General features: G+C 49.7%; 1 protein-coding gene across 1 annotated transcript in view; it reads left to right on the top strand.

Annotated features, from left to right (window-relative positions):
* The window catches only part of SIDT1 (SID1 transmembrane family member 1), a 40,192-nt gene extending 23,433 nt beyond the window's left edge, over positions 1-16,759 (top strand). Inside the window, exons 11-26 of the mRNA XM_071433243.1 lie at positions 2,381-2,452; positions 4,162-4,310; positions 4,905-4,978; positions 5,487-5,553; positions 6,190-6,263; positions 6,834-6,957; positions 7,960-8,077; positions 8,462-8,598; positions 10,222-10,330; positions 10,653-10,667; positions 11,440-11,516; positions 12,650-12,696; positions 13,464-13,569; positions 13,872-13,982; positions 14,759-14,872; positions 15,271-16,759. Of these exons, the coding sequence (XP_071289344.1) occupies positions 2,381-2,452; positions 4,162-4,310; positions 4,905-4,978; positions 5,487-5,553; positions 6,190-6,263; positions 6,834-6,957; positions 7,960-8,077; positions 8,462-8,598; positions 10,222-10,330; positions 10,653-10,667; positions 11,440-11,516; positions 12,650-12,696; positions 13,464-13,569; positions 13,872-13,982; positions 14,759-14,872; positions 15,271-15,333 (1,457 nt within the window). The 3' untranslated portion in view covers positions 15,334-16,759. The remainder of the gene's footprint in view (positions 1-2,380; positions 2,453-4,161; positions 4,311-4,904; positions 4,979-5,486; positions 5,554-6,189; positions 6,264-6,833; positions 6,958-7,959; positions 8,078-8,461; positions 8,599-10,221; positions 10,331-10,652; positions 10,668-11,439; positions 11,517-12,649; positions 12,697-13,463; positions 13,570-13,871; positions 13,983-14,758; positions 14,873-15,270) is intronic.
* Positions 16,760-17,801: the final 1,042 nt, after the last annotated feature.

The raw sequence follows: 17,801 nt of genomic DNA, 5'->3' as shown, positions 1-17,801 counted from the left end.
AGCAGGGAGGACTGCTGAACAGCAGCTCTGTGGAGGGAGAGAGGAGCACAGTTCCTTTATAGTTTACAGCTTTCCTCCCAGAGGCACCTGCTGCTTCTGTGACCTGTCCTCTCCCTTGTAATGCATTGCCACTTTCACATACCTGGCACTGAATGTGCAGCCATGTCCTTTCCTCTGGGGAGGAATCATGTGCTACCCACACGCTGTTTCTTCATCTATTGTCTCTTCAGGGTGTGTCTGACTGATGCTTATAAAATGGTAATTAGCAGCTTCCCTGTCTTCCAGATCAGTGGACACACTGGCTTTCTCTCTTTGTTTGGTTTTTTTCCTCCCCTTGCCACCCTTTGGAATTTCTTTCCTTCCCAAGTACTCCTGGATCTTGCCTTCTTCATTACTCCCTATTCCTTTTCCCCACCAAGGAGCTGGATGGAAGTGCTCAGCAATGTGTCTTTGCCATTGGTCTTGGAATGTCCTGCCACTCCATGTGCCTCCTTGCTCTTGTTATCCATCTTATATCTGGCCTCTGTGGTCCACTTTTTTTTTTTTTTAATCCCATGGCACACCTTCCCTTCCGCATCCTCACTGTTTGGTGGAGGCAATAGCTGGAGGAGCCACGCCTGGTGTGGTAGATTTACTTTGCTGACTCACTCTCACAGTGGCAAGTGGGATGGAAATTAGTGGGTGAGCTGGGTCCAAAGTAGCTGTTAGAGTCAGGGCAGAGTGCTTTTTCTCCTTGGCTTGCCTGCTTCGTCCAGATTGAAATCTTTGGTAACTTGGGAGAATAAAGGTCACTTGAGAGAATAAAGCCTGGTCTAAAATTAGGAGGGAGTATCCTCGTGGAACAGGACAGACAGGCCTAGGAATTGTGCTTGTACCTTGCTGATGTGAACATAAGGAAATGCTTTTGCCCTCTTCCCAGTGATCTGGATTTCCTAATGACTTTTAAAGCGACAGGAAAAGCTTCCATGAGAGAGGGAGATTGGATTGGAGGTGTTGAGTAGAAGCTGCATCTTGCTCATGCCTCAACCTACAACAACATCCTGCCAATCTCAGCTCAGGGCTCAAGGGCTGTCACCTGGGGCTGCAGTGTGCCAGAGCCCTCCCTCTGGTGCTCAATCCATGCCATGTTCCCTTCTGACGCTCCTCTGAGCTGTTTGTTTTCTCTGATAGAGGGGTGGGGCAGGAGCCTAAAGGAGCCAAAATTTGAGACCAAGTCTTAGCCCCCAGCCCAACAAGCACAGCAGACATGCAAAAACAAAAGCAGTAATTGTAAATTGAAATATCAAATATCATTGCTGGATGGGTGCTTCTCTGACTTGGGGTCAGTCAGGGACAAATTTTAGATCTCTCTACGTTTGTGGCTGATGAAAATGGTATAAAAAACTATGCAAGGTGTTACAGAAATGCCCAGAATTTCCAGTTGGAAAGAGCACTCTGTGCCTGTCACTTTGAGACCAGTCAGGTACTGGGAAGCCAGAGCTGCAGCTTGGGAAGCCAGGCCATTGCCAGGCTGCGGTAAGGCTTTAAATACTGTGCCATGTTCTGCATTGCTTTGCCACTGACTGCCCACATGAGATTGTTGCAGGCATGAAGATTTAAAGCAACTTCTTAACCTGTCTCACTGTTTGTCACTACTGGAAAACATGGTCCTGTTCCTGCTGCCCTTGTTTCCCTCCCTTTTGTGACTGACCTCTCAGTGAAGGGATTCAGCTGGCTTTGTTTCCTGCCATGTAGGTCAGCTGCTGAGCTCCACCATTGGGAGCAAAAAGAGGGAATGTGGAGGCAGGAGAGCACTCCTCCTTGCTTCATATATGTGGGCAGGAGGCAGGATGTTCCTAGCCCTCAAAGGCTTTCCCTTCTTGTCATCAGCACAAAATCATTACCACTTTTTGCATAAAGCATTTTTTTGTTTCTCCTTGATAGGTTAAAATTATGTAGCAGCTGTCTGCCAAAGTCTGTGACCCTTTCAGAGATAGCTGAAGGCAGCAGGATTTGAAGAGATTTGAAGAGTTGCATGAGATGGGGAAAGAGAAGAATTAGAAATTCAGAAGGCTGTTAAGAACATCATGAGACTTGCTCTAAAATTTACCAAGTCTTGCAGCCCCACAGTGTGATCTGTACAGGGCACTGGAGAGGGCTCCTGCTGCCAGTCTCACTGGCACCCTGTGTGGGGAGGCTGAAGGAAATGGGTTTCCTTCACACTGCAGAACGAGGGTTTCCCTTTTGCACAGTATGCTCTAGAGGGAGACTGCCATCTGTTTAGAGAAATGTTCCTTTCCCCAAGCCCCTCCAGCTCTTCAGGCTGTTTGTGTTCACCTCAGAGACGTTTAGAAGCACTGACATGAAACTAACTGTCCCTCCTGGGTCTGTTTCATTGCAGGATCTGGGATGATGACTTCTTCACACCCCATCTCAGCCAGCACTCCTGAGGGAAGCAGCTACGGTGCTATTGGTACAGTATATTCCAGAATTGGGGCACAGGGAGGCTTCTCCCTGGGGTGGAGGAAGGCATTTTTAGGGTGATTTAACACCAGAGGAGAATAAAGCTGCAAGCTACTTTAGGAGCGTCTTGCAACTATTAAAAAACAAAGCAAAACAAAACCCAAACAACCGAATTGCAGTGAGTGAGGTTCAGGTTGCACTTTAGGGAAAAGCATCTACATAATAAAAGTGGGAAATCTGAAAGAGGTGCCCTAAGAGACTGTCATTGGAAATGTGTCTTAGACAAAGCTACAGTCACCTGCAAGCTGTGGGTGACAATGCTGCTTCAGACAGGACATTTACTAGTGACTGGAAAAGGTCCCTCTCAAGCAAGCTTCTAGGAGCCTGTTATTAGCTCACAGCCTGCGTTTAAACCAAAGCATGCTTGTCCTGGGAGGCTGAAGGCTTGTGTGCCATAAAGCAGGACACAAGCAGAGTTTCTTGCCCCCAGGGGTTTCACTAGGGAAGAAGTAATATCATACTACCAACAGGTGAATCATGCCCTGGAGGCAGAGGAGAAAAAAACCTTCCTGAGGGCGTAATTACCACTTTACCCCTCCTTCCCCTTTTTCCAAAGAAATCTTCTAAAAGCATTTGGGAAGTGAGGCAAAATCCTGTGTTCTGCCCATGTCCATGTGGGCAATGAGCTGGGAGTTGCCCAGCCTGTGGGAAGTGCAGGCAGGTCCTGCTAACCTGTATGTGACCCAGTACCAGGGATGCAATGGGAATAAAGCTGGTACTCCGCTTGCTTTGAAAAATCGACTTTCTTCTTTGTCTTTTGTTCTACAATATTTTTAGAAAAGCTTAGATGTATATAAAGCTTACATAAAATCTGAAGGTTAACTGAGTGTGGTTTTGACCCCTAACAGTCTGCTTCTTTTTTAGAGGTATTTGTCTTGTCTCAGAATTCCAGATTTCAGAGCCTGGGCTAGTAGAGAGTAGAAAATGTTAAGAGATGAAAAGTAATAGAATAAAAGTAGAGTAAAACCTAAAATGCTGCAGAGAGGGGAAGATAATGGTCCTTCAAACTGCTCTTAGCTGAGCACCTAAAACTTCTGGAAGGTTTGGGATCATGTGTGGCAATGTTCCTCACTCGGGGTTCACCCAATGTGGAATTTTTCTTCACTTGGGGTCACCAAATGTGGTGGTGGTCACAGGGGTCCCAAGACGAGGGAAGAGATGAGAATCTGACTCCATGTTTCAGAAGGCTGATTTAGTATTTTATGATACATATTATATTAAAAGAAAATGATATATTAAAACTATATAAAAAGAATAGAAGAAAGGATTTCATCAGAAGGCTTGCAAGGAAAGGAAAGGAATGGAATGATGATAAAATATTGTGACTCTCAGACAGTCCAAGACAGCTGGACTGTGATTGGCCATTAATTAGAAACAACTGCATGAGACCAATCACAGATGCACCTGTTGCATTCCACAGCAGCAGATAACCATTGGTTACATTTTGTTCCTGAGGCCTCTCAGCTTCTCAGGAGAAAAAATCCTAAGGAAAGGATTTTTCATAAAATATGTCTGTGACAATCATGGAAAAATTTTTTCCCTGAACTGACCCTATCAACTTGTCAAAGCATCCAAGCACCTGGGACTGCTGGATTCTTGCTGTGCACAGAGGGATTTAGCCCTTACCCTGTGTGTCTCCTTCTCCCTGCTGTGGCCCAGACGAGTCCAGCTCCAGTGGTGCCCGGCAGCTGTCCTCCCTGGAGCGCAGGGCCCCGGCCGGCTCGGACACTGACAGCTCCGTGGAGGAGGAGAGCGACTTCGACACCATGCCAGAGATTGAGAGTGACAAGAACATCATCCGCACTAAGGTACGGCTGGTGCTCACCCGTGGGCACCTCTGGGCCATGACCAGGACTGGTCACGTCAGTGAAATCTCAAAAGTCCTCTTCCCTTTCACAGTGGATTTCATCCAATACAGCTGAGTGTGCTTCTTAGTCTTTTTTCAGTCACTGGAAGTTTTCCCACTGTGATAAGAGTGCTGGTGAAGTGAGTGCTTTAATATGGAAAATCAAAATGTATTGGGGACTATCGAGAAAGGAGGAAAATACCCAGAGAAGTTCAAGGAGATAGAAGATAGGGAGAAAATAATCTGCAACAGTAGGTGGCTATTTAGTACAAGTAGTGTGACTACAGTGGATGTACGGAGGGGCTTTAAGACAGCAGCTCTCAAACTCCTCCCTTTGTCATCCTGCACTGCTCTGTGTGGTTGGAGCCATCCCTGGAGGTCAGAGGATTTTGCAGAACTCATCCCCACAGAATCAAGGGACACAGTGAGTTCACTGTGTAAAACCAGTTCAAATATCACCAAGCTGCAAATATGTCAAGATCTCCTACTGTCATCTGTAATCTACATTGGTTCTTTTGTGTTTTCTTCCCTCTTTCCCCACCTGATAATGTTTTAGGTGTTCCTCTATCTCTCAGATTTGTCCAGGAAAGACCGAAGAATTGTCAGCAAAAAATACAAAATCTATTTCTGGTAAGGAGAAGGCAAACTGGTAAGACCCAAACTCTGGACCCAGAGTGTCTGGTTGTGGAATCTGTCCGCATGCCTTTCTTCTGAACCACTTCTGAACTACCCTGTTGCCCATTCTGACCCTGTTCCAATCAGTAACTGCAGATCCCACATACCTCAAGTAAGGACATTTGTGGACCAGTGCACACATGATCCTGGAAGTGGATTCTGTTTTGCATTATTTACTTTTAAGCATGGTAACAACCAGTGCACTGAAACCTAATGGGAATGGGGAGAAACTGGCACTCAGACACATGAGCTCGTGGCCAGCATCCTGGTTTTTCCTGTGCCCTTAGCATTTGCCTCTGGTTTTCCTCCTGCGTGCTCCTCTGCTTCAGGGGCTCACAATGAGATCATAACCCCAGAGCAGTGAGGTGTGCACATTCCTCCATGAGCACTCTGGGGCTTTCTTCTGGGTGTGCCCCCCGGTTTTGGTGTGTGTGTAAGTGCTGCTGCTGTCTCCTCTCTGCAGGAACATCATCACCATTGCGGTGTTCTATGCCCTGCCGGTCATCCAGCTGGTCATCACCTACCAGACGGTGCGTTTGGCCCCATGGCTGCCCCCTCTTGCTTTAAACTTGCCCTGTGGTTGTGTTGGGCAAGGGGGACAAGTCACAGTGGAACTGGGATCACCCAGGAGTTCTGCTCTGTGTGAGGAGCAGTTTACCTTCGCTGCTCCTGCTGCACTGTGTTGTTACAGTGAGGTTGGCTCATTGGGCTTGCATTTCTGCTATTTCTGCTTGGGAAGTGGGAGTGCTGCTGTTTTCCTGATCAACTGATGTCTCATTTGGGTCCTGTTTCATTTTAGAGACAGGAGGAATTTGATGTTATCTCTAAGGGACAGCTGAAAGCAAGTAGTGTTTGCTGTGATTTCTCCTGCCTTCTCCCAACCTTTGCTATCCTGCTGTTATGCAGATACCTGCAAGCAGGTCTATTAGTGGGGGGTTGAGAGCACACAATGTTTCCTCTGAAGACTGTTAACAGATTTGTGGCCCTTGACAACATCTTGTCCCACCCTAAAAGCTTTGCTTGCACATGTCAGTACTCCCTGTGCTGGCTCTAGAGCTAGGCTGTGTCCTGGTACACCTTGTGTTTGTGCCCTGTTTGCATGGGGCAAACCCCCCAGAGCAGGGAGGATTTGCTAATGGCAGGCCTCCCACCTGCTCTCTGTCCAGGTGGTGAATGTGACTGGCAATCAGGACATCTGCTATTACAACTTCCTGTGTGCTCATCCCCTTGGGGTGCTGAGGTGAGTGAGCCTTTCCTCACTGCATACTTGTCTCATGCCTCCTGAGTGTTTGTGCTGTGCCCAGGTCAGGATTTTATGCTTGCCAGGCTCACAGTAGCAATGTTGGTAAGACCACTGGGAGTTTAGGACTCTGATCTTTGTGTTTTGCTCAGCAGTGCTGCTCTGTTGCAGTGAGACATACTCACCCTAGAACTTGTGGCACCTGGGTGCCCCTTACAAATCCTTGGCACAGCAATGAGGTGCTCCTGTGCTCTGTTGGACACTTTTATACAAGGAGCAGCAGCTCTGCAAAGAAGTTCAGATCAGTCCTTCCAGTGTAGCATTTCTCTAAATTAATGTGTGAGTGCAAAGAAAGCCCAGAGTTGGGAATCTCTCAGAAGTGTTAAATGAACTGGGACAGGTGAACTATTCAAATTAAAATTCTCATCTAGAGTGTTAGATTGCAGTTTGGCAGCTGCTGAGTTGGAAGGTGGTGGAGCGGGGAGCAAAATGGATTCAGCTTATCACAACCCAGGGTTCAGCTTCCTGCTGCTGTGCTGCCTTTGTCTTAAACCTTCTTCTTTCCTGCAGTGCCTTCAACAACATCCTCAGCAACGTGGGCCACATGATGCTGGGCTTTCTCTTCCTCCTCATTGTGTTGCGCAGAGACATCCTCCACCGCCGGGCCATGGAGATGAAGGATATCTACACCCTGGTAGGAGGCATGACTGCCTGGGGCTGAGTGGAGGCAGGGAACATGGAGTGAACTCAAAAACCAGAGTGATACACAATGGGTTTCCACTTGTCTTCCTCACTGGAGTGTTGAATCCTCCTCCTTTTTCCCTCCTGTGCAGAAGTGTCTAGGTGGGATGCTTGTGTTCCTGCACACCCCAGTGCTTTACTGCTTACAGTTTGTCCATACTGTTGTGGTGATGACCCAGCCTGGGCCTGTGAAGAGTAAGAATTCCCATGGCTCTGGATTTTCCTGCAGCACTTGCTGTGGAGGAACTGGGACGGCAGGAGTGTCCCAAGATGCTTATCTTTATAGTGAAGTTTGATTTGTCTTACATAAGAGCTGCTTGTGATAACTCAGAGGAATTTGGCTGCCTCAATCTCTGAAGCAGAGATTCTTGTAGCCAGAGCTACAAGAGTAATCTCTCATGGGAGAGAATGGAGATATCTGCAGCCCTGTGGGCAGAGGTGCTAGTGGTTTCTGGAGACAAACAGCTCTGTTCTCATGGGCTTGGTATCAAGGAAAGGCAATACGAGTTGTAAGGGTCTGCTGCTTGTGGTTTTCAGGTGAAATCGTGGCCAAATTGTGATGGAAATGCCTTCTCACATTGGCTGATGGGCACTGCTCAAGAGCTTCTAAGACCCTACTGACCACAAGAGCAATTCTGGTCAGTCCTCTCTGTTTTGGACAGGATGTAGCATGGCATGAGGTACAGGACGGAGATTTTCATTATGTCAGTACCAAGACACCAAGGTCTTCAGATCAGAACTTCCAGGGTGATTAGCTTAGGTTTGCTGCCTGTGGATTCACCTGGCTATGCCATGTATCTAAATCCAGAGCCTGTGGTTGCACCCAGGACTCTGTGCTGCACTGGTGACTGGAGGACTTGTGTAGGGGTTAGGAGGGATGAAGTGATGGGGAATGGAAGCTTGCCTGTGATCAGGACACTGAGGGCACTCACTATACAGCTCTGCTCTCTTCCAGGACTATGGGATCCCAAAGCATTTTGGTCTCTTCTATGCTATGGGCATTGCTCTGATGATGGAAGGGGTGCTCAGTGCCTGTTACCACGTCTGCCCTAATTACTCCAATTTCCAGTTTGGTAAGCTGAGTTTCCTTTCTCCTTTTGAGCTGGAGCTAAGATTTGCCATGTTCTGTCTCTTGCTGAGTTGCTGACATTTCCCATCTCTCTCTACCCTTGCAAGTCTCCCTGGAGCCTGCCTGTTTCAAAGCTCAGTCAGGAGGTTGTGATGCCCTGTGGGCACTTATTTTCTGATCCCCTTTAGTTTTTGTTGCCCCAGAGCACAGAAGATGTGCTGCTGCAAGGTGGCAGAGCACAAAGTGCTGTACAGTGTAGTGCAGCAGCAGGGCCAAACCCAAGGCTGGCAGACACAGATCCCTGATGCTTTGTGTATCCTTGGAGGAGCAGCTTTCTGGGGCCACTGGCAGTAGGTGTTCACACTGTTTCTGTTGTGTCCCTCCACAGACACCTCCTTCATGTACATGATTGCAGGGCTGTGCATGCTCAAGCTCTACCAGACCCGGCACCCAGACATCAATGCCAGCGCCTACTCCGCCTACGCCTCGTTTGCTGTGGTGATCTCCCTGGCTGTCCTTGGAGTGGTAGGGCTCCCTCTTACTCCACTGCTTCTCTGGAAGGGGGTGGCATGGCTGGGAACATAGCTGAGGTGTGAAAATGACTGGGGAAAGCAGCAGAGTAGGATGAGAGTGTGTTAAGGAGCTGTCAGCGTTTGAATTCTCACTTCTGCTGGGCTTTCCTCCTTCCTTCCCCTGAGATTTCAGGCAGGAGAAGAGCAGAACAGTTTCCTCTAGGTGGGCTCTTGTTTTGGACTTTGCCCACCACATGCCATCCTTCTCAAGAGGAGAAATTCAGATATTCATGTCCAAGTGCATAGATGGTCTTCCTGGGGCATGATTCACATTTGAGGAAAGAGGGGTGAGGCTGGCTGGGCTTCAAGACAGGTATCTTATACCTAATTGCTTGTGCCTATTTCTCTCTTTGGAATACTCCATGTTATTTGTCACAGCTCCTGCAGTTGATTTTCCTATCTCTGGAGAGGAGCAGGGTTAGGATGATATATGGGGGCTCTCAGGCAAATTCCTGGAGTACCTGCCTATGGAAGGGCACCGGAGCAGAAGCTACAAGACTTTTCCTGTTTGCTGCTTTGCCTGTAGCATTGCAAGTACTGAGCTGGGCTCGCCAGGATCCTCAAGCTGTGCTTTTCCTTGGAAGTCTCTGCTTCTCTTCTTTTGACGGACTCATTTTCATTTATCAGTAACCAGGCAAAATCCATGGAATTGTTGCTCTGAACTAGCAGCTAGATCCCAGTGGGCTGTTAGCTCCTCACTACCAAATAATGCAGAGGTCTCTGTTTACATGACTCTCTGTGGGATAAGGCATGCAGGAGGAGCTGGTGACCTTGGGACTTCCCAAGAATCTCTTGATAGGTGTGGTAGATCTTGACAAGGTTCAAAACACTGAGACTTTATTATGGATTGCTCTATCTTTTGTGGGATGCTTTGAAGCTGTTCAGTGGAGCTTGAAAGCAGCATGTCTCCCTTGTTCCATTCATGGACAGGTGGCTTTTCTGCTTGCTTTTTGGTGTGTGGGTTTTTATCTCTGCCCACACAGAGTGAAAATTTCAGGAGTGCTCTACCCCAGGGTAGGGAAGTGGTCACAGCTTGATGGCAGATCAGAGTTTCTGGTCTCCTTATTGTATGAATGAAAAATTAGGATTTTAATGTAGCATTAACCTGTGCTTGCAGGTTACTTCCAGTCCTTAAATAAAATGAAAATTCACTGTAGGAGCAATTGCCTGCAGAGCACTTCTGTCCTTTTTGGTCTACTTTAGTACAGTTGTTAAAGTAAGAGTTGGTTCCCTGTCTTCTTTTGTAAAAATCCACCTCCTGGCCAGAGAGCTGCTATTCAGCTCAGCAGAGACAGCTTGCTTGGCCTTGTATTTCTGTTCCCTGGGCCAGTGCTGTCCATCCAGTCTTGTCTAAAAGGGCATTCAGAAAGAATGGTCTCCTCTCCAGGATGCTGAGCTAATCTTGCTTCTCTGGAGTTCATTTTGAATTTATAGATCTGTTTTCTGGTTGAAAGAACCAGGGGTTTTTTTTCTGTGTTCAGTGAGGTTGTTTAATGTCCCATGGTGATACAGCACAGGAAAGGATTGTCCTGCTGAGAGAGGGCTCAGTTTACTTTTAAAATGTTTTTGCTTTCAGGTATTTGGAAAAAATGACATGTGGTTCTGGCTTATTTTCTCACTGATCCACATTTTGGGCTCCCTGGCTCTCAGCACCCAGATCTACTACATGGGTCGCTTCAAGATCGGTGAGTGCTGTGACTGAACCGTCTCCTCCCGGGTGCCTCCTGTCTTCACCTCTCCTGCCTCTGCAGCACAGTCCTGTGGCCCCTCTTCTGGGCTACCCTGTCCTCTCATCCAGCTGATGCTTTCCTGGCCTCTGAAGTCCTTGTGCTCCTGATTCCCAGTGGGAGTGAGCAGGAGCTGTTTGCTTTGAGGAAGCTGCAGTTCTCCCTAGTGCTGTGGTACACCCTGTGTTGGGATGGGGGGAAGAGGGTCTGCTGGGGAGCCTGGCTCTTGTGCTCTGCTTAAACCTATTTCTTCTTCCTCTTCTGCCCCTATCTGCCTCAGATGACCCTGACTCAGGTAACCACAGCTTTCCTTTTTCCCTGTTGGACTTGATTGTGCTGAGCTGTAGTAGCCAGGGATTGCATGGATGAGTGTGGGGAGGCAGGATCGTGTGCCACCTGGGGTCAGCTCCTGGGAAGTGAAAGCAGTTTGCCAGCAGCACTGCCAGTCCTGTTCCTTGGCAGGAGGGCAGGGATCCAGCACAGGAGAGCTCAGATCTTGGTGCAGGAGCCTTTTCAAGCTCTGTGTTGTGGCTAAAGGGGAACGTGTGTATTCATGCATGTTTGTCCATCCCCGCTGCCACTGATGGCTCTGCAGTGAAGCTTCTGCAATGATTTTGAGAGTAGGAGTGTCTCAAGTGTGCTCTGCCCCTCTAGTACCCTCTAAAGCCTGTGGGACTTGTTTCTACTGTTTCCCTGCTTTGGCAGCTTATTCCATGGAAGGACCTTTTCCCCCTGTGTGACATACACACACCTCTTCCAGAGATGGGGTTGCAAAGCCAGCCTCTTTACATGCACAGGCAGGGCCTGTGTGACTTCAGGGCAGTGCTAGTGTAGAGGGGGATTTTAAATTTATTTTTGTTGTAACCTGCCGTTCTGGCCAACTGCCCATCTACATCCTGTGGTGGATGCCCTCCTGCTCAGCACAGACTGCTTCCAAAGGGCAAGACATGAATCTCCTGACACCTTGGGCTCTCTGTTGTTAGCTGGTGGGTGTCAGCTTCTTCCTCACAGGCATTTTAGAGCTCAGTGTGCCTGCTGTCCTGGCTTTCTACCCTTTCCTTTGACAGACATGGGCATATTTCGGCGAGCAGTGATGGTGCTGTACACGGACTGTATCCAGCAGTGCAGCCGACCAATGTACATGGTAGGTGACTTCTCATCCCAGCACCTCTCTGCAGTTCCTCACTTCTTTAGGCCATGTGCAGAGGAAAGAGGGGGAGCTGTTTGAAAAAGTGATGGTCCTTGCTCCCCTTGTTCTCCTTCCCCCAAAATGCCTGGTTAAGTGTAGGTCTCTGGTCTCTGCTGGAGTGGTTTACCCCCAGCCTCCAGGCCTCCCCTGATCTCAGCCTTGGTGAGTAAAACATCAGAGCAAAGGTGATACAAGTGTGGCAGGATGTGCCTTTGCACTTGCTCTCTGGGAGCATCCAGAGGAATCATCCATTCAGAGGAACAGGTAAGAGGCTCTGTGCAGTGCAGCCTCTCTGGGGAAGGCTGCAGCTATTTTGGGTCTGTGGCTTAAGCAAAAGCAATTGTCATTTCTGCAGCACCTCAGGGCAGATAGCAAAAAGTTAAGAAAAGGTGGCTGTTACCTTGTGTCCCACTGATTGCTTTCTCCCTTAGCAAAGAGTGCTAATTAGGGCTTGAAGCCACATGGAGTTGTTATCCATAAGCCTTCTTAATTTTTTATTTATTCTCCCATCTCTGAATAAGCAAACCTGGTCCACTCAGGCATGAAGTAAGCCTGGCCAGCCTGAAACAGCTACATCATGAAAGCAGCTACAAGCATAATTGCTCATGCCCCACAGATATAACCCTTCTGCCTGCTGTTGTTACAGTGCTTCCCCAGCTAATAGTGAGATGGCAAGGAAAAAAAGGCTCCCTGAATATGTGCAGGATGCTGTCCAAAGCTTCCCCTGCCACCTCTTTAAAGCATGTCCTTGCTCTCTGCAGTAATTCTTTTGTAAAACAGTGGGAGGGAAGGAATCTAGCTAGAAAAACAGTAGAAGCAGTCAAAGGATTCACAGAACCTCCTGAGGCTGATTCCTTAAGTGCTGAGCTTGTCCTTTTTTAGATGTTTAGTCTCCTTACAACACTTTCTTAAAATTTTTGAGGGTCAGAGAAGTTTCCATCTGATGAAAGCTCCCACAGAGTCAGGTGCATGTGTGTTTGCAGGAACTGAACTCCAAATCCTCACATAATGCTCTCCTGAATTTCTGAGGCAAAGGCCTTTTTGCATATTCTTTTCACTTTATATGATCATCAGTGTCTTTTCTCCAGGACAGGATGGTGCTGCTTATTGTTGGGAACCTGGTGAACTGGTCCTTGTAAGTACTGGTGTGTTGGTGATTTGTATTTGTGCATGTGGGCAGCAGGATTTGGTACTGGGACATGGTGGCCTGGAGTGATGGGGAGATGCAGCAGTGTCTGTGCAATAATCCTGACATGTTTGGGCAGGCAGGCTGCTCTGAGGGTGGTTGGCAGATCCATGGGATGCAGTGCAGCACTAGAGCTACATGGAGCATCCCCTGAGCATTTCAGCTGGGGGTGTCTCATGGCTCGTGTTTCAGGGAGATTGTGCAGGGACTGTGCTGCTGTGTTGTGCTTCCCACAGAGCTGGGAGATCTCTGGCACAGCCAAGGTGCAGGAGACCTGGCAGACACAGTCACAGAGCCTGGCTGAGCAGTAACTGCATGGGAAGGATCATCTCTCAGATGAGACCTAAAATTGTTGCCCCAGGCTCTTGCTTTTCACTGAAGCTGCTTCTCAGGGACATGCTTTCTACCAAATGCACAGGTCTGGGGCCAGATCCTACTGAGGGAGATGTGTTTGGCCATGGGTTAGAAGCAATCCAGGGCCCTTGCCTCACCTCTGGGGTCTCCAGTTGCTTCAGCAGCTGACCATGGCTAAATTTCCTTGGCTGGGAGCAGAGGCAAACAGTGCATTTCCCCCAGGGAATTTGGAAGCTGTGGCACTGGTGCTGTGTCCTGCAGTCCTGGTGGGGGGGTAGAGCAGTGTGTGGCTGTCACTTTGGGGATCTACCCTGTCCCCAGTGAAGGAAGCTGCCTGATGTCCCTTCTGTCCTCTCCCTCAGTGCTATCTTTGGGCTGGTGTATCGGCCCAGAGACTTTGCCTCCTACATACTGGGAATCTTCATCTGTAACCTGCTGCTCTATCTGGCCTTCTACATCATCATGAAGGTAATGGGAAGCAGCTGTAGCTGTCCCTGGGGCTCCTGGCTCCAAAGGGGAAGGGATGGGCCTTTTTTCTGGCTGCAATTTGGGTTCCTATGGTGCTGCAGAGGGATGTGGAGGGACCTTTGTGGGGCTCTGGCTGGGACAGGGTGTTGGGGAGGGATGCTGTGGAGCCATTTCAGGGGTGGCTGGGCTGTGTCTTTGAGGGGTGGGCAGCCAGCCCAGATGCAGGTAGTACAGGCTGGTGTGTGAGCCCTGTGCATGGCTCTGTGCCCTGGACAGAACTCAGGGTGTGTCCCTGTCTGCAGCTCCGCAGCTCTGAGAGGCTCCTGCCCATCCCCATGTTCTGCATCGTGGCCACAGCAGTAGTGTGGGCAGCTGCCCTATACTTCTTCTTCCAGACCCTCAGCAGCTGGGAGGTAAATTTCCCTTTTACTGTTCTTCTCTCCATCTTTTCCTCATCATCTTTCCTTCCTGGTGCTTGTTTTGCACAAAAATGACTCTGGAGAAGAGTCTTGGGCTGCTCATGGGGAGCTGAAAGGGTTCAACTCATGTAGCAGACTTGTGAAGGGAGCATGGGAGGCTGTGCTGAGCCAAACATGATTGTAGCTGTGTAGAGGCTGTTTATAACCAGGTGATCTGGAGGTGACTGGTCCTTCCTAGGGGACAAAGGAGGAGCTGGGGATCTGGAAGGAAAACTAGGAAAATCCTAACTGGGAAAATCCTAATCCTTCCATCCTCCAGGAAGACATGGAAGACATCCCTGGAGCAGATGGCCACCTGGAGTCAACCAGGTCAACCTGCTGGGGTTGTTAGGGCTCTTGGTGGCCTGGGAGCCATTAAATCCTGACTGGGTGCCTTCTAACAGGATGTCATATCCATCTCCATGGAAATGAGGGGCTTGTTACAGGGTGGTCTGGTGGAGGCTGTGCAACTTGTGCTATGCAGGACCTCAGAAGTGGAGACCAGAGGGTTCCCCTTGTATGTGGGTTGTGGTCCCAGATCCATTTTGAGGTCCAGTTATAACATTCTGTTGTTTCTGGCCTGCCTGTACCACATTTCTGGCCAGCACAGCAACTTTTCCTGGATCCTGCTTGGAGGGTTAAGACAGGGTGATTCCTGCAGGGTCTGATGTGGCCAGCAAGGGCCCAGTAGGGGTGGATATCAGGTCCTGACCCCCTGCCTGCCCTCCTAGGAGACTCCAGCAGAGTCCCGGGAAAAGAACCGGCCCTGCATCCTGCTGGGATTCTTTGATGACCACGATGTCTGGCACTTCCTCTCCGCAGCTGCCTTGTTCTTCTCCTTTCTGGTGAGTCCTGCTGAGCCTCCCACTCTGCTGGATGGCCTCTCCCTCTCCTTTCACCTTGCTCCCCTTTCTCCACATGGAGCTGTGCCTGCTCCAGAGCTCCACAGAAGTGCCTCAACTCCTCTGCTTGGCTCTACCTCCTGACATCCTTCACAGTGGGATGCTCCTTGTCTGTGGGATCAGGCTTTCTCCTTTATCTTATTTCTCTCCCAGTGCCTTCTGGCCTCAAATTCCCTCTGGGGCTGTGGGTCACACAGCTGTTGTGGGGAAGCTGAGGGGCTGCTGCTGTGGCCAGTGACTCATGGATTTGTGAATACCTCCCATAAAGGCAAGGCATGAAGATCTGAAAGGAAGACCTCCCTGGGCAGCAAGACCTGACTGGCTTTCACTTTCCTCCTCAGGTCCTGCTGACCCTGGATGATGACCTGGATACGGTGCGCAGGGACAAGATCCCAGTGTTCTGAGTCCCCAGGACAGGGGCACAGAGGTGTCCCAAACCACTCTGCCAAAGGCTCTGGGCCACTGTGTCTGTGCAGAATGAGCCTGTTTCCATGGCAAACAGCCCAGTGGGAGCAGGGAACTGGATCCCCAGCAGGCATGGAGGGGTGCTGTGGCAGTGAGGTGGGACCAGGAGGGAAGATGATGTTACTCCTTTCCTGCCACATCCTGTGGGGCAGGCTTGATCCAGAGGCCAAGGCCCGTGCACAGCCCTCTGGTCTGTGGGTGCAGTGGGTGCTGGGGCCAGTGAGGGGGGAGGAAACAGGAGGGAGGCATGTCAGAGACCTTTGCTTCCCTTCCTCCCTGCTGATGTGCTCCACTTCCTCTCTGGTGAGCAGGCTCGAGAAGTGCCATGCCAGCCTTCCTGCACAGGGAGCTCATGTCTGCACCTGCAGTCTGCTGCCCTCAGGGGTCCCTTCAGCAGCACAGGGGGAGCATTTGGTTCCTGTACTGCAGCAGCCAAGGGAGAAAAGGACTCCAAACTGAGGTGGCAGTGGGGGGACTGTGTTTTCTTTTTTCCTCTTTTTGTTGGAGAGACTCCTTCTGTAGCTGGTGGGGAGCCACGGTACCGGGGCTGCAGCGTCGGTCGGAGGTGGTGAACTAGAGCTGCCCGTGAGGGCTCTGCCAGGCTCAGAGCCTCCTGCCTTGCTCTCTTGCAGCCTCTCTGTCACTCCTGTTGAGCAGCCACTCCTCTGGCAGCTCCTGCTGGCACTTGGCAGTGCTGTGCTCCCTGTCAGGGCACCACGAGTGCTCTCCTCGAGCGAGCCTGCCGGAGAGCGCACGGCAAAGCCACAGCCTTGTGTGGCAGCCCTTGGCTCCTGCTGGTGCCTGGCCAAAGGACAGGGTGGGACAGGGAGGCTTGCCAGCAGCTCAGAATCTCTCCTCTCATGAGCTTGCCTTGGACAGCCTTGGCAAAGTCGGTTCTCTTACGGGCTGGGAGGATGAAGGAGATTTTGGGGCAATTGGTGTTGAGCTCTTTAGCTAAAGATGTGGACCAAATTTTCTTCTCCAACTTGTCCAAATCGGAAATGAGTTTTTTAATGGCTTCTGCATTCTTTCCAGTTTCTTAGTTATTTAAAAAACAAGAAGGTGTTAATTATTTCAGGCCTTGCATCTAAAATGGGACCTGTTTTGCTAATTTGCAATTAAAAAGTGTTCTTTGAGGCCTGCTGTCCTTATTCTTGTCTCCCTGAGCATTTTTACTTTGGTGTATGTGCATGTAGCCAGTGATGCAAAGGTTTCATTCCACTTCTGCTTACTAAAGCAGGTGACTCTGGTGATGTTTTACTCCAAGAGTCTGTATCTCCTTGAAGAGTTTTGCACCAGCTAGTTTTTATTTTTTCCTACGTTGGAGTTTGTTGAGATGGTCAATAAAATGGATGTTCCTGCTTCCCTGCTCTGCAGGTTGATCTGAATTCTTCTTGCTCCTGCTCTCAGCAGCAGCAGAGACAGCAGTCAGGGCAGAGGGGTGCCCAGTGGTGTCACCCTTGGGACTGTCACAGATGTTTCTGGAGCCATAGGTGTGGATGACCTGCTTGTTCTCTTAACCAAATTGCCTTTGTAAGGCTACATAAAGAACAGACACTCTTGTTTGTCACTGTAGTCCCTTGGGCAGGGTGAGGAGAGGGCTGGAGGAGGAATGACACAAGAGGCTGCCAGCCTTTATCTTCCCAAGCAGAGCTGTGCTGCTCTGAGGGTGTTGGGGTAGCTGTGCCAGACTGAAGGAGGACCTCTGTGCTCCCAAATTTGTCCAGTTCTGGGGACACATAAAATATACTTTCTCCCTGTGTTTTCATAATCTGTGGTCTCAGACCATGTTTCAGGCTTGTATTTGTTTCTAGACAGGAAGCTGGTTATCTTCTCTAAGTTGAAATGTGAGGAAAAAATAATGTTGAGCAGCAGTTGGAAGGCTCAATGTAGGAGGTAGAACAACATATGGGCTCGCTGTGCTGAGCAGAGATGAGCACAGCATGGAATGGTGAGGTGGTAGCAGGGAGGGAGAGGGAGGCTGGGGAACAGCACAGAACAAACAGAAAACCATGACAGGATTGAATTAAATACAAGGAAAGGCACCTCAAACCTGAGAGATGGCAGGAAGGGTTGGAATCATCTCCCTGCTGCTTCTGTGCTTCCAGCTTGCTGTGTCAATTTTTAACATTTCCTCTTAGCTTTGCCCTGCCTGCTGGGCTCTGTTGGTGCTTCAGCTGTCCCACCTGGTGGCCCCTGAGCCCTCCATGGCTGTGGCTGCTGGGGGGCCTGGCTGGGCACTTGGGCACTCTGTGCTCCCTGCTGTCCTAGGCACGCTTGGCTCTGCAGCCCCTGCCCCAGAAATGCAGCTTTTCTTGGCTGCTGCTGTCCTTGGGCCCTGCCCTTGGGCAGGAGGAGCAGCTTGGTGGCTCATTCCCTCATTTGCAGGGGTGATGCTGTGCTTTCC

The sequence above is a fragment of the Agelaius tricolor genome, unplaced genomic scaffold, assembly GCF_023055355.1.
Source record: "Agelaius tricolor isolate 1412-34295 unplaced genomic scaffold, bAgeTri1.0.p SCAF_9, whole genome shotgun sequence".
In the NCBI taxonomy this organism is placed as follows: domain Eukaryota; kingdom Metazoa; phylum Chordata; class Aves; order Passeriformes; family Icteridae; genus Agelaius; species Agelaius tricolor.
The sequence above is the reverse complement of the archived record's forward strand: the minus strand, read 5'-3'. Positions and strand labels throughout refer to the sequence as shown.